General features: G+C 56.1%; 3 protein-coding genes across 3 annotated transcripts; 2 read left to right on the top strand and 1 right to left on the bottom strand.

The window, feature by feature from the left end:
* Positions 1–105: 105 nt before the first annotated feature.
* On the top strand, positions 106–2,152 carry B0T15DRAFT_294762 (pyridine nucleotide-disulfide oxidoreductase-domain-containing protein). Its single transcript, XM_062863748.1, has 2 exons — positions 106–326; positions 394–2,152. The coding sequence occupies exons 1-2, from the start codon at positions 218–220 to the stop codon at positions 1,884–1,886; spliced, it is 1,602 nt and encodes a 533-aa protein (XP_062717940.1). The 5' UTR covers positions 106–217; the 3' UTR covers positions 1,887–2,152.
* Positions 2,153–2,605: 453 nt separating this feature from the next.
* B0T15DRAFT_514213 (uncharacterized protein) lies at positions 2,606–3,495 on the bottom strand (the record flags this gene model as incomplete). Its single annotated transcript, XM_062868102.1, has 3 exons — positions 2,606–3,239; positions 3,304–3,354; positions 3,440–3,495. The coding sequence occupies 3 exons, from the start codon at positions 3,493–3,495 to the stop codon at positions 2,606–2,608; spliced, it is 741 nt and encodes a 246-aa protein (XP_062717939.1).
* Positions 3,496–5,430: 1,935 nt separating this feature from the next.
* B0T15DRAFT_404545 (uncharacterized protein) lies at positions 5,431–13,794 on the top strand (the record flags this gene model as incomplete). Its single annotated transcript, XM_062865257.1, has 12 exons — positions 5,431–6,157; positions 6,227–6,380; positions 6,439–9,142; positions 9,198–9,549; positions 9,610–9,916; positions 9,980–10,205; positions 10,262–10,374; positions 10,446–10,657; positions 10,715–11,281; positions 11,346–11,397; positions 11,454–13,627; positions 13,682–13,794. The coding sequence occupies 12 exons, from the start codon at positions 5,431–5,433 to the stop codon at positions 13,792–13,794; spliced, it is 7,701 nt and encodes a 2,566-aa protein (XP_062717938.1).
* Positions 13,795–13,899: the final 105 nt, after the last annotated feature.

Genomic DNA, 13,899 nt, shown 5'->3' with positions numbered 1-13,899 from the left:
GGCAGTCTCGGGATGACCCGCTGTTTCCGGACCTCGCCCAGCTTCTCATCTGTCCAGCAATGCGAAAAAAAAAGTTAACAATTCTCATAGGCCCAGCATAAGTAGAGCTTGCTATGCTCTACTTGGGTTTCAGGTGGGATGAAGGTTGCCCTTACTGCTGCTATCGCTGAACGCGGCTTGGTGTGATTCCGCGAGAGAATCCAGCTCTACTGCGTAGATGTCTTCATTGTCCCTGTACTCGAGGGTAGCCCGTCGTGGGCTTACTCGGCGCACCGAAATAGCGGCCCCATCACATACGCCATGGCGATGCTTCAGTATTGCGAAGAGTTGAGTTTCTCGAACGATGATCAAAGTTACAAGTGAAGTCGCTCTCGTGCTAACAGCCTTCTCCAGGCAATGACAGCCAAAAAGAACGGATCGTGATCCTTGGCTCGGGATGGGCAGGCTACGGCTTCGCTCGGACGCTCGACCCGGCCAAGTACGAGCGTGTGATCATCTCTCCACGCTCTTACTTTGTCTTCACGCCGCTACTTGCCTCCACGTCGGTCGGCACCCTCGAATTCCGCACCATCTTGGAGCCCGTCCGCCGCCTTCCGGGAAAGATTGGCTTTTATCAGGGCTGGGCCGACGACATCGATTTTGACCGCAAGACGATCCGTGTCGAGGCGAACGCGGCCGAAGAAACAGCAAGCAAGACAGTTGTCCCGCCGCCCTCCCCTCCACCATCCGAAACAAGCGGCGCAGAGAAGACCGAGCTGGCACCGGCGAAGAAGGCCAAGGGCGACTTGATCGACATTCGCTACGACAAGCTTGTCATAGCGTGCGGCGCCTACAGCCAGACCTTCGGCATCGAAGGCGTACGCGAACATGCCCATTTCCTCCGAGACATTGGCGACGCCCGGCGCATCCGCTTGCGAGTGCTCTCACTATTCGAGCAATGCTCATATCCGCGCGGGTCCGACCGTCTCAGCGACGACGACAAGCGGCAGCTCCTGCATTTTGCCATCGTCGGCGGCGGTCCGACGGGCATCGAGTTCGCCGCCGAGCTGCACGACCTGATCCACGAGGATCTCGCGCCGCTGTACCCCGATTTGATGCCTCTGGTCAGCATCACGGTCTACGACGTCGCCCCCAAAGTGCTCCCCATGTTTGACCAGGCGCTGGCGCAGTACGCCATGGACACGTTCGCGCGGCAAGGCATCCGCGTCAAAACCGAACACCATCTGCAACGGCTGCGGCTCGCTGACGGCGCGCTCGGCTCCCGCCACGGCGCCCTCAAGGTCAAGATCAAGGAGTACGGCGACGAAGAAGTGGGCGCCGGCTTGGTGGTCTGGAGCACCGGGCTCATGGCCAACCCTCTCATCGCCAAGCTCGCCGCAAAGGAGCTTCTTGCGCCCGGACCCAACCCTCCATCCAGCCACTCCACGGCAACACGTCACCTCCTCCGCAACGCCAGAACAGGCGGCATCGTCACAGACGAGTACCTACGCGCCCGCACCGTCACCAAGGGCGACGAGACGCCCGGCATCCTAGAGGACGTCTACGTGATAGGCGACTGTGCGGTGATGGAGAACGAGCCCGCGCTGCCCAAGACGGCGCAGGTAGCCTCGCAGCAGGCGACGCACCTCGCCAAGCGGCTCAATGCCGGCGGCGCGCCTGCGGTTGCGGCAAAGCCTTTCAGGTTCCGCAACTGGGGCACGCTGACATATCTGGGCAGTTGGAGGGCTATCCATCAGAGCCAGGCCGATGAGCTCAAGGGCTGGGTGGCCTGGGTTGTCTGGCGTGGGGCGTACCTCACGAGGTCCATGTCTCTGAGGAATAAACTTCTGGTTCCCATTTATTGGCTGGTCTCTTGGATCTTCGGGAGGGGTATCAGTCGTTTCTGAGGGCCAGAAACCTGTGTATGGCTGGCGTTTGGACGGTTCCTGCTAGTAGGCTGTACAGGTTCACCGCTTGTATGCCATGTATAATACATGTATTGTCCATCCCGGATCACAGCTGAAGGTCACGATAGACTAGCTACTTATTCGTTTGTAAAAGTCAGTGTATTGTATAGATACGGAGGCACCACGGGGCTGTCGACCTCGGAATTCGACATTGAGCGTCCCCTCCCAGTCCAGTCTTGCCGTGTGCCTCTCAGGCCTAAGAGCACTTCCCGGAATAGAAACCCAGCGCTACCGGCTTTGTTGATTCTCCTATGCACCTGAAGGAAGGTTTGTGGACGAATGGCACCTCGACGGGGAAGTTGGGCGCTCCTGTCGCCGCGATCTCTTTTCCTCCCCGGCCCCCCTTTTCCTTTTGCGGGCGGCGTCAACTTCAAATCCCGGTCCGCCGCCAGAGGCACGGCGACTGCAAGCCGCCATGACGGTGCTCAAACAACGGGGCGGAACTAAAACCCTTCGACTAATCGTGTTGACATGGCCACGCTGCTGGACTTGTCCAAGCTGCATGGAGGCGCCAGCGGATATGCGCCCATCGATGTCGATGTCGCAATGCGAGTCGCTAGCCGCATCTGGAACCGCCCGCAAGCCACGCACGGTTCCTGGGCAGACTGTTCCCTCACGAGGTGCATCTCAGCAGCCGAATGCCCATATGGGGGACTGACTCAAGAGAGCCTTGGTTTCTTAGTCCCAACCTTGGTCGGAACAGCATCGATCCTGGTCTCGAGGAAGCTGGCAGACCGAGCTTCCCGGAGCCAAGTAATCTCGATCGATGCGACGTGTTCACGTACAAAGTCGACCAGGCCTTTGGCCTGCGGGGCACCTTCCCGGAGCGCAATGCTAGAAACTCGCGGAATCCCGAGTGCCGCACTCAACCGTTCCTCACAGGCCTTCGAGAAACCGACCAGCCTGACAGCTTCGTCCGGCGACCGTGACGCAGCCGCAAGAGCCACCATCTGGGGGAAGTGGCAGTGGAACGCCGAAGACTGCCCGGAGCGAGCCACAAAGACGACAGTGTACGGCCTGCTTTCTACCCCGGTCGTTGCTTCTTCCCGCTTTGATGCCGCACTTTCCGAAGATCGAACCAGCTTGTCCTTGTCGGACATGATCTGTAAGGTACGAGAGATCTTGGAGAGCCCAACATCGACGTAACCGGCCAACTCAGGCACTGGGGGCGCAGCGGGAACCGGAGCTGCTGCGGAAGAGCTTTCTGGGCCGCTAGCTTTCTTGACCCTTTTCCGCTTGCCCTTGGATGCCGGGATGAAGGATCTTCGATGGGCTCCAAGCGGAGCCAGAAGACTGCGTGTATGTTGTCAGATGGATTTCCACATGACGGAGCGACGACAATGAGAGCAGAACTCACTGACAGAGGAGCTCCAGGATGGCATCCTGGTCTTCCTGGCTGATCTGCGGCCTATCGCTGAGTATCAGTACGCGGGGCACAGAGAGAAGACAACAGAGAAGGGGACTGTAGAATAGGTATCAGGCAGAGTGCTTACCATTCGATGGCAGAGTAGGGCGTGTCTAGCGTGTGTACGATCCGTTTGCGCTCCATGGCTGTATCGTTAGGAAACCGGTTTGTGAGACTACCTAGCTTTGCCAACAGCTGGAAGGTTAATAAAACGCCGTCTCTGGCAAACTACCGGCCACCCGCTACGAAATAAGCTTGGACTTCTTCCGGATGGCAGCGCAGCTGGTAGCTCGGCTTGTCTCTTGACAGGCGCTGGTATCGAGTTACGCTCTGCAGTGTTTGCACTTTGCAGTCCTAAGGATTGACGCCCATGTCCCGTGTACCTAATGTTCAGTTATCTTTGATGCTCAGGCCAGTTTTGACATGAGCTAGTAGAGGTAAAGCAACCTATGGAGACCGAGAAGCCAAAGGATGTGACAGGTATTGTACCTATGTACGGTAGGTACCCTATGTCTGTACGAAAGTAAGTTTTCAATACCGACACCGACACAGTACTATTAGGAGGTAGTATTTGTAAGAATGATTCCCTGCGCCCTTAGAAGACCCCACCAGGTGTGTTGCTAGCGCGCGATCAAAACTTCTTACGGACATTCCTTCATGGTGTAATGGGTGCAGAAGCCAACTTGCCTAATAGCTATTGGTTTTAGACGGGCTACAAGATATCAGTGGTGGCATTTAGCAATGCTCCGGACGGCCCCATGGTGCAGGCACTACAAGTCCTTGGTCTTTCCCTAGAAACCGTACGATGTACATATAGTACTCCAGTACAGTACAGTACAGCACATGCATACCCCAGATAGGATTTCAGTACCTTGTATGCTCCTATCACATGCGACACCAAAGATCATCTACATCGCGAAGATCGCAGGGAACTGAATGGCACTTCGTATAGGAGATGGGGATAGTGGACTTGCTATGCTAATACCGTTATTATAGACGACCGGGCATTGCATCGCGGCATCCTCTGAAGCATTTTTCCATTGTCTTGTACGCATGTATGTACGTAGAGTATCTTATTACACCCTGCCCTGTACCTTATATATGGGACCTTAGTTACCTATATGGGAGGGAGCCGTGCCTTCACAATCAGCTGCAGGCCCATTACCTTAGGTACTTCAGCACACACCCCCCTTCCCCGCATTGGCCCCCCTTTGCTGCTCACGCCCTCTCCCAAAGGTGCCCTTCAAGGTAGTAGTTTCATTGCCACAGCCTGTCCTTCTCTTCCGTTCACTCCTCTCCACTGCAACACCCGACAGGCCATGCTCTCAAGCCTCAAACGGTCAAGGCTGTGGATTATCATCATATCTTCCGCATGAGACTAGTCTATTCTTTCTCCGTTGCACAATTTACGGCTTTGCGATAACCCCGTTAAGGTACCTAGGTATGTACAGTCTTCTTCCTCTCGAGATCGAGATCGATTCCTCGATCCCGTCGTCAGGGGAGCCTGGCCCCGCGATTCAGTCCTCCTGGAGCTTGCACTCAGCCTGGTGCCCGGGCCCACGAAGAAGGGCGCTTCCATCCCGCCAGCCCGCACTTACATCACCTCCACTCCCCACATCACCCGCCTTATTCCAGACCCGAGCACCAAAGAACTAGATGAAACGGAAGAACACCAAGAAAGCTTCGAGGCAGAAGTGTGCACGCAATACAGTGCTGATTCCACCTTACCCTGTTACCAGGCACGCTGTTTGGTGTCATTTTCCCCTCTTCTGTGGCCTTTCAATTCACGTTATCGCTTTTATTCGCTTTTATTTAGGGAACGCGTCCCACCAGAGACGGGAGCTTTCCAAAGCGGAACCTTAAGCTTTGGGCCTCCCGCCGTGGCTTTTCCAAACGCCATCATCCAAGCAACCATCCACCCCACCTTCCCGTACTTGCACTTGCATGCGCCTATCACAAAACACCACCACATGCTAATAACTGGCAAGATCAAGAAGCTACTACCAAGCTTCCCCGAGCGGAGCTCATCCGTCTGCGGAGCTATAGCGGCCTTCCACATTGCCCTTCGCGCAAAGTCCGATGGCTCAAATTCGGACCCAAGCTCCAATAGCAGCCGACCCTTCGAAAGAACGAGCTGTCTCGTCTGAGCCCCCCTGCTCAACCCGCCCTAATCCCTTCGACGACGGCGAACTTTCCTCTCGGAAGCGGCGACGTACATCTCTGGCCAGCGAGTCACCAAGCCAGTCCGTCGACACAGTGCGTTCTTCCCCGAGGTTGCCCGCGACGGGGACGCCGGGGCCAGAACTGAGGGGCGATTCTGTCATGAAGATCGATACGGAATACGTCATTCCCACCACGCCTGAGCAGAGGCCCCTCGACGCGGAGCCGTCTCCAGAACAGCGCTCCAGCCGCGTCACCATAAATGTCCGGACACCCTTGCGGCCACTCGAGCCGATTCTTTCGTCCCCCCCATCCCCGTGCCCAAACGGCTCTGGTTCAACCGCGTCTACAACATCGACGAATGCTGTCCGGACTAGTGTCGAGGAACCTGAGGCTGTCATGCCGCCAAATGATGGCGTGGCGGACACCCCCGCCTCCTCGAGGTCGGCTAGCGGAAGTCCACCAGTCGAGGTCATCTCGCTGAATGGGGACGATGACGGGGATTTCGAGGATGAGGAGCCTATCACCATTATGGATGCTCCAGGACGGTCTCTTATCTACGATCCGACAATCAGTTTCCCATTCCACGACGCGACAGAGTCATACACAGAGACCGTTCTGAGGCTGTTACAGTATCTGCCGACCCGTAAGCTCCTTATGCCCTATGCCCTCCTCCATCATTTGACCGCGGGCGGTAATCACTAACATGCCACAGACGAACAAGTGTCCCGCGGCTTTGTTGAGTGGATAGACAGATATCTCCTCTTTGTCAGGGCCGCTTCGCCTCGGGCCGTGGAGGACTCGTACTTCACACACCGGGACATGTGGCAGCCGGTGTCCCAGTTGGTCATGCACATGGTGAACCGAAAGTAAGTTCTTGCTGTTTGCGATTCGTGGCATCATATCGGAATTGACATCCTGTTGTAGAGTTGCCTACCCCCGGTCCAGGGACCTGCGACAAGACATTTTCGCGTTTTACAGGTCATTTTCCGAATTGACTGCATTCTTTATCGAATTTGACCTCAAGATCTTACGGAGCACAGCCTTATCCGACCAGGAACGTTTGCAGGCTCGTGCATCGCCACACTATGTTCAAGCACTCGCGGCACTATTGCGCCGAGAGGAGGTGGCAGTCCACGCTTCTCACTTGCAGCGTGGGGATGAGGATTGGAGCTATCCGGCGGAACTTGCAGCGATGGTCGACCGTTTTCAGAAATTTCCAGCGGTTCAAGGAGGCGGACTCGCACTCGTCAGGCAGCTCGCCCTAACCGAGCGTCGTCTCGTTTCCCAGTTTCCAAAGGAGGTCACCGACCACTTGGGGAACTTGTGTCTCATCGCGGGAAACGTGTTGAAGTACGGCTTGCGCCGGACACACGGCCCTGCTACCGAGTTTGTACGGCACGGCATGTCGCTCAACTATGCCTTCTTCAACACCATGAGCGCCATGTTGTCGGACGTTATCGAGAAGCACCTCAATCGGGTCTCCTCGGACGGCGTGGCAAACCTCATCGAGGGCCTAACAGATATATATGAGGCATGTCTTGCCACGAGTGGCGTCGTCCCTACTGAAATCATCGCGCAGCACGTTAAAGATCACCCGCCCGTCGCGGGTCACCTAATTCCAGAGGCCATGGCTTACCACTGGAAGTTCACACACTTTGTCAGACTTATCAGGTCTGGACAGATGCAGCTCCGCGTCATGGCCGTGAGTACCATGTGCAATGACCTGGTTGGGATCTATCGCATGAACCAGGAACCAAATGGGACGGAGGCCGTTCTTACGCTGTGGAGCTACGTGGCCGACTTTTTGCTAAAGACCGGGCTGGTTAACTACATCTTGGGCCCGAGCTGTCACCCGGAGATCACACTTGAGAGCAGCAACGTCATTGGCTTTCTGCTGATCTCAAACACATATACGAATGCGCACACGGACGCCCTCTGGCAGACGGTCACGTCGACGCAAGACCCCCGGGTATCCGATGCGTTACTTCGCATGGTCGGCCGGATAGCCAATCTCTTTCCGCGCCCGGCCCTGACATATTTCTTCCAGAAGCTGAACACGGTGCCTGTGGAAGCCTTCGGCCCCACCATGCGAGAGTTCTGCGACCACTTGCTGAAGCAAGCTCTGACGAAGTTCCCGGACACGCTTCACCACGACTTGGCCCCCTTTGATCTGTGTATTCGCCTGATTCGGCAGTCGTCGTGCTTGGGGACGCAATCCCCGGTAGCGCATCCAGATATTCAGCAGTTCGGCATTCAGAAGCTTGACGGCATCCTGAACCACGGCCCCGGCGCCGAAGGCCGGTGGAAGATCTACCGCGGTTGCTTGAATGACATAGCGCAACGGTCTCCGTGCACAAGGGGCAGCCTCTGGGTCCTGAAAATGGCGACCCGCTTTTACCATGTTCGAGATCTGCGCGAGCTACTCGCCGAGCACGATCTAACGAGGCTTTTGATCGAAGAGCTCGAAAGTGCGATCCCTGTCGCAAAGGCTGCAGGCTTCTCGGCTGTAATCAGTGGGCCGGAGAACGGGCCCCGGAAGGAGCTTCTCATGTCCATGATACTCCATGAGCCCAAGTCGATTATGAGCAACCTTGGACCGAAGCTCTGGAACCTGCTTGTTGGTCCTGAAGCGGGTTGCAAAGAGGACCGTGACGTTGCATGGCAGATGCTAACCACGGCGATGAAGCGGAGTCAGGGCGAGAATGCGTTCACCTCGGCTTGTTTCGCAGAGTATCTTCCCACGCTTGACCCTAAGCTCTTCTGCCAGGGTGCGCTGGATTTCGTCCGGGAAGGGATCATGCCGCTGGTCAACGACCCGGCGAGCATTGCGCTCGACGAAGACGACGGCAGTGCCAGCTGTTCCGGGATTGAATTGTTGTGGCGGATTGCCCTGTATGCACCGGCCGGCACGGTGGAACAGCGGGCCATACAAACCTTGGTCAAAGATGTCTACATCGAAAGCCGGTCAGTCCAGTCCTTCTCGCCATTCAGGGCTCGCAAAGTACACTTAGGTCTTGTTGGCCGATGTCTCCGGCAACTATCCTCGGCGGCTTCGAGGCTCAAAGCGTTCGCGGATGGAAATGATAGCGTTGGCGACGACTCCATGGTGATAGTCGCCACGGACAGTCAGATTCACGAGCAGGAGCTCCTCTTCATCCGCTCCTTGGCCATCTTGAGAGAGTTCCACCAACTGCATCAGGCCAAGCCAGAGTTCTCCGCTCCGGATATGAGATCTCTTATTCTGGAGTCCCCGAAGGAGGTTGAAGGCGAGTCAGCCGAGCTGAAGTACCAGTCGTTTGACGGTGACAGGCAGACCACGGTCATGCCCCTGAATATCGGCAAGCGCAACACCGCCGCCTCACTGCTGGCGAGTCTGAGGGAAGCCACAGGCTTCGAGAGTTACCGGATCTACTACCGCGGGAGACCCTTTGTCCCCCAAGAAAGCGACATCTGCAAATCTCTCGAAGACCTCCAGATCCACAACGGGATCATCCTTGTCAAGAAGGAATCCGAGGCGCCTGCTTCACCAAAGATTCGCATAGGTGCGTCTCCGGTGGAAATAGAGATTCTGAGCCACTTTGAGGAGCTATGGGAGTATCTATCTCTGGAAGAAAAGCTCGCTCGCGAGGTGAGGACGCCTGTCCGATGGACGCCTGGATGATATTACTGACCGTTTCTACCAGATATTTGGCTTCTTGGTGAAACTTCCCGCGGACGAGAATCTTCTTCAAACGATTGGCGACCCCGCTGTCTCCTACTTGGACACGTTCCCGCTCGGTCAGCCATTCAAATCACTGTATGCGGTTCATGCGCTACGAGAGTACCTGGGCTTCCACCGACCCAGGTCTGCAGTCAGTGAGCGAGCCCCGGGGCAGGGTGGAAGTCCAAGTCTGCGTAAAGACTGTCTGACTCGGGCGATGTCCCTCGTTGTTCCTGCGCTCTCCGACCCGCAGGTTACCGGGCAATGCCCCAATCTTGAGCGACAGGTTGAGCTCGGTGCTGCCCTTGTGGACCTTCTCGTTTCTCTACTTAGAGGTATCCCCGCCCCGGTACAGCCCTCGGGTTTCAACCTTTTACTCATACCAGACATCCCAGATCCCGAACTTCCGGTCTCAGCAGCCCAGTCTCTGGACAGCCAGTTGCTGGATCGCCTCCTGGCTATCCTGTCCCTGGCCACATCGTCCGATATGCCGCAGGATGCCACCAGGCATGCTCCTCTCTGCCTCCACGCTATCCTGGAGTCGTGCTCATTGAGCGAAGTCTTCATGTCGGCGTTCCGCGCCCATCCGGAAGCCGCACGCTTGCTTGAGCACCTCCTGCACAACGATCCCAGGGCCACCATCAGGCAAGATACCGCACTGCTCATCCGGCAGAGAACTTGCCTGGTCAACGAGACCGGAAGGTACAGATCCCGTGTCCATTCCTCCCTTTTCGTATCCGAATCTAACAAATCCGCCTCCCAAAGTCTCCAAGAGGTGGACCAAACAATCACAACCCTTCGAGACTTCCTCTGGCCACTAGTTTCACGGCTAGTCAGGCCAGCGATTGGTGACGCAAGCCGTTCTGCAGAGGTCCTCGATTTATGCTTCGACATGCTGCGGGCCCTCCAAGAAACGCAGTCTGAGATCACTAATCTCAAACAGCTCTCTGACGACTGGTTCGACGTGCTCCTTGGCTACACGACCACAGAGGTAGGTGTCGGAATTGATGCCCTTCGTTGTCACTCGGTTTAACTCGATGTCTTCAGGATCCCACTAAGCCTGCGAACACGGACCCAGTCGCAGCTGGTCTCATCCGGCTTCTTCATGCCATCATATGCGCGACTGATGAGACAGTCAGCCGGGAGATCCTTCCGGAGAGGTTCGTACTGATCCTACCTATACCCTAATACGTCATTAGATGCAACGACATATGATCTAACCGTGAAACAGCGGCGTTGCTAGGAAGATATTCTGGAAGCACCTCTTCCCGCCCCGCAACGAGACGGTGAGGGAATACGAACCAAGCCACCCGATTACCAGTCCTCAAACCCGCAGCTGGCTTCTGGAGATCATCTTCACTCTGGTGAAAGATGATCCAACGCAGTTCATGTGGCTCCTTGAGGACATGGACAACTTGGTGCCAGTCTATCCCAAGGAAGAAGGTGAGTAATGGCGCACGGGTGAAGACCAGGCCGACCAGGCTAACCTCCTTCCCGCAGACTTATACTCGTATGAGCTTCCCCAGCAGTTCGAGAGGGCGAAAGCGGTCAGGGCTCCGTGCGGCTACCCGGGTCTGCGGAACTTATCGAACACTTGCTACTTCAACTCCCTTCTCACCCAGCTCTTCATGAACGTCGACTTCCGCCAGTTCATGCTCCAAGCCACTGTCCGAGATCGCGACTACACTCAGAATCTGCTGTTTGAGACGCAAAAACTCTTTGCGTTCCTACAGGACAGTGTCCGGCACTTCATTAGCCCTGAGGAGTGCGTCGCTAGCATCAAGACGTACGAGGACACGCAGATTGACGTCGTCGTCCAAATGGATGTTGACGAGTTTTACAATCTGTTGTTCGACCGTTGGGAGGGACAGTTTCTCACAAGTGGAGAGAAGAACCTCTTTCGATCCTTCTACGGCGGCCAGCTTGTGCAACAAGTCCGCTCTCAGGAGTGCGAGCACGTCTCCGAAAGGCTTGAGCCATTTTCAGCCATTCAGTGTGACATCAAAGGAAAGAGCTCATTGCAAGAGAGTTTGCAGGCATACGTCGATGGCGAAATCATGGAAGGCGGTGCGTACTTCCCGCCACTTCCCCCAGCGAAGGCTCGCGCATCGTAGGTACTGACCGAGGCCAGATAACAAGTACAAATGCTCTACCTGTGACCGCCATGTTGACGCTGTCAAGAGGTCAGTGCGGTATGGTTCGAGTGCCGCAGGTAGTGGTTGCTAACCGCAACGAATAGGGCTTGCCTCAAAGACATTCCGGATAACTTGATCTTCCACCTGAAACGGTTCGATTTCAACCTCCGGACCATGCAGCGGAGTAAGATCAACGACTACTTCGCCTTTCCTGACAAGATCGACATGCGGCCTTATACGATCGATCACTTGAGCAATCCTGGCGAAGATCAGCCCGAGGACATCTTCGAGCTGGTCGGCATCCTTGTTCATACCGGAACGGCTGAATCCGGCCACTATTACTCGTACATTCGGGAACGGCCAACAGACCGCGAAGCGCCAACGTGGGTCGAATTCAATGATGAGACGGTGACCACATGGGATCCGGCATCGATGGCGAACTCATGCTTTGGTGGTCCGGAATACCAGCCCCAGTTTGCCAGCAACGCGATATACGAGAAACAGTACAGCGCCTACATGTTGTTCTATCAGCGGGCATCATCCCTCGCCAAGAACCAGGCTTTGCTTCAGCGTTCCACGTCCCCGATGCCTTTCCGTGTGAAGATCCCGGACGACATCCAAGAGTACATCTTGGAGGAGAACGCGTGGTTGCTCCGGCGGCATTGCCTGTTCGATCCGTCGCAGATCCAATTCGTCTGCTTGGCTCTGTTTCAGCTGAAGAACCTGAACTCGGGCCGATGTTCTCGGGACCATGCCATGGAGACGCAGGCCCTGACAATGGCTCTCAGCCATCTTGACCAGATCGCGTCGCGAACAAAGGACGTTCCCGACTTCTACAATCTCCTCACTCGGATTCAAGCCATGTGTGAGAGCTGCGCTCAGTGCGGCCTTGCTGTCTACGGCTATTTCTCGCGCTACACGTTCGCGCTTCGAATGCTACTGCAGAGGAACATCGATGAGGATGTTCGGCAGGGGACAGCTAACTTCGTAATTCAGATCGTCCAGTGGCTCAAAGCACAGGTACCGGCGCAGTACGGTATCCCAGCTCCGGAAGAAGGGGACGGAGAGGATATGGGCGAAGTCGACCCCGAGTCCTGCGTCATCGCAGGCATGGTTCGCATCATGGAGCATCTATGGCAGCATTTCCAGGCCAACCTGCGGTCATGGCCCGAAGTCTTCGACTTCATGCTGTCTTTTGTCAAGCTAGGCCGCCACGAGCTAGCGGCTTTCCTGGGACAGCCAGAGTTCCTCAGGTGGCTATTATGGATCGTGTGGGCGGACGCCAATGCTGAGCCATACCTGCCCAGCCAGTTTGCGAGAATGGTCGCGGTCGTCTCCAGGAGGCTGCCCAATCGTCCGCCGTCGTACGAGACGATCATTTCACTTCTCGATTACCTCCTCGCCAATATACGGTTGACATACAACGCGAACGGGCAGCCCACAGGAGCAAGTCATCCTGCGGACCGCGTCAAGAGGGCCACCGACCCGGGCGAGCCATTTGCCATTACAAGAGCAGAGACCGACATCATTCACCAAATGGGCCCTCGCACGATCCCGGTCAATATCTTCATCGACCGGCTCATCTCGATCGCCCAGAACCCGGCCGGAACCGACTCCATAATTGCTAACCTGATGAAGCAAAGCGACCGGATGGAAGTCTCGGTCTTCCAGACCCTCGTGCATAGGATCACGGGGCAAATCGCCCACAACGTCACACCCTACCTGCGCGTGGCTGGGTCGGTATTCTGCCGCCAGGCAAGGGACGCACGCCTAATCGCCGATCTGATCAAGCACGTGTCGCAGCAGTGCTTATCCTTGCAGAATCCCGAAGGGAAGGCGTTTCTAGAATTTGCACGAGAGACGTTTGATGGCCCTCGAGAGCGGTCAAGAGAGACAGCGCACCAAGTGATCATGGCTGGTCTCGACGGTGTGCCCGACTGGGCGCCCGGGTTGCTGGGATACTTTGACACGTCGATCGTTGAGGAGACCGAGCTGTTTTTGCAGGAAAAGATCTTCCAGCATCGGATCTCCCGGCTGCCCGGCGGCGATGAGCTCAAGGAAGCACGAGAACTGGCCGAGAAGGTCAGACAAACAGCTAGGATTTTGGGCATTAGATGTCTTTGGTACCTACGCGACAACTATGTTGTCCGGAACGCGGAGGTGACGGAGCGGTCGATCAGTGGCCTGCAGCGAGTCATCAAGCAGTGCAGTAGGTATTTCAACCTAAAGGAGCCGGTGGAAGATGAACAGACTCAAGAGTATATCCAACTCAATCAGAGTAAGTAGTTGTCCAACACACCTCATAGAAAGCAGGGCTAACAGCGAGGGGTAGGTGTCATGGAGTCAGTGGCGAGCCTCGTTGTCGTGGACGAACTGGAGGAAGACGGCTCGGGTATGTATTATAGCGACGACTCGAGCATCGCGTCCAGCATCACCGCCGGCTGATGACCCCACTTCCCGCACACTGGAAGGAATCGCCTGGCCCACCCTGGAGCAGGATGGTCTTGGTGACATCACGACGGCGGGACGGTTACAGACAAAAGGATGTAT

Source organism: Chaetomium strumarium (genome assembly GCF_033439665.1).
Source record: "Chaetomium strumarium strain CBS 333.67 chromosome Unknown B0T15scaffold_7, whole genome shotgun sequence".
Lineage (NCBI taxonomy): Eukaryota > Fungi > Ascomycota > Sordariomycetes > Sordariales > Chaetomiaceae > Chaetomium > Chaetomium strumarium.
The sequence above is the reverse complement of the archived record's forward strand: the minus strand, read 5'-3'. Positions and strand labels throughout refer to the sequence as shown.

Coding starts and splice junctions, on each gene's coding strand:
- B0T15DRAFT_294762 (XM_062863748.1), top strand. CDS start 218: ATGTCTTCATTGTCCCTGTACTCGAGGGTAGCCCGTCGTGGGCTTACT. Junction 327..393: donor ATGCTTCAGTATTGCGAAGA/GTTGAGTTTCTC, acceptor AGCCTTCTCCAG/GCAATGACAGCCAAAAAGAA.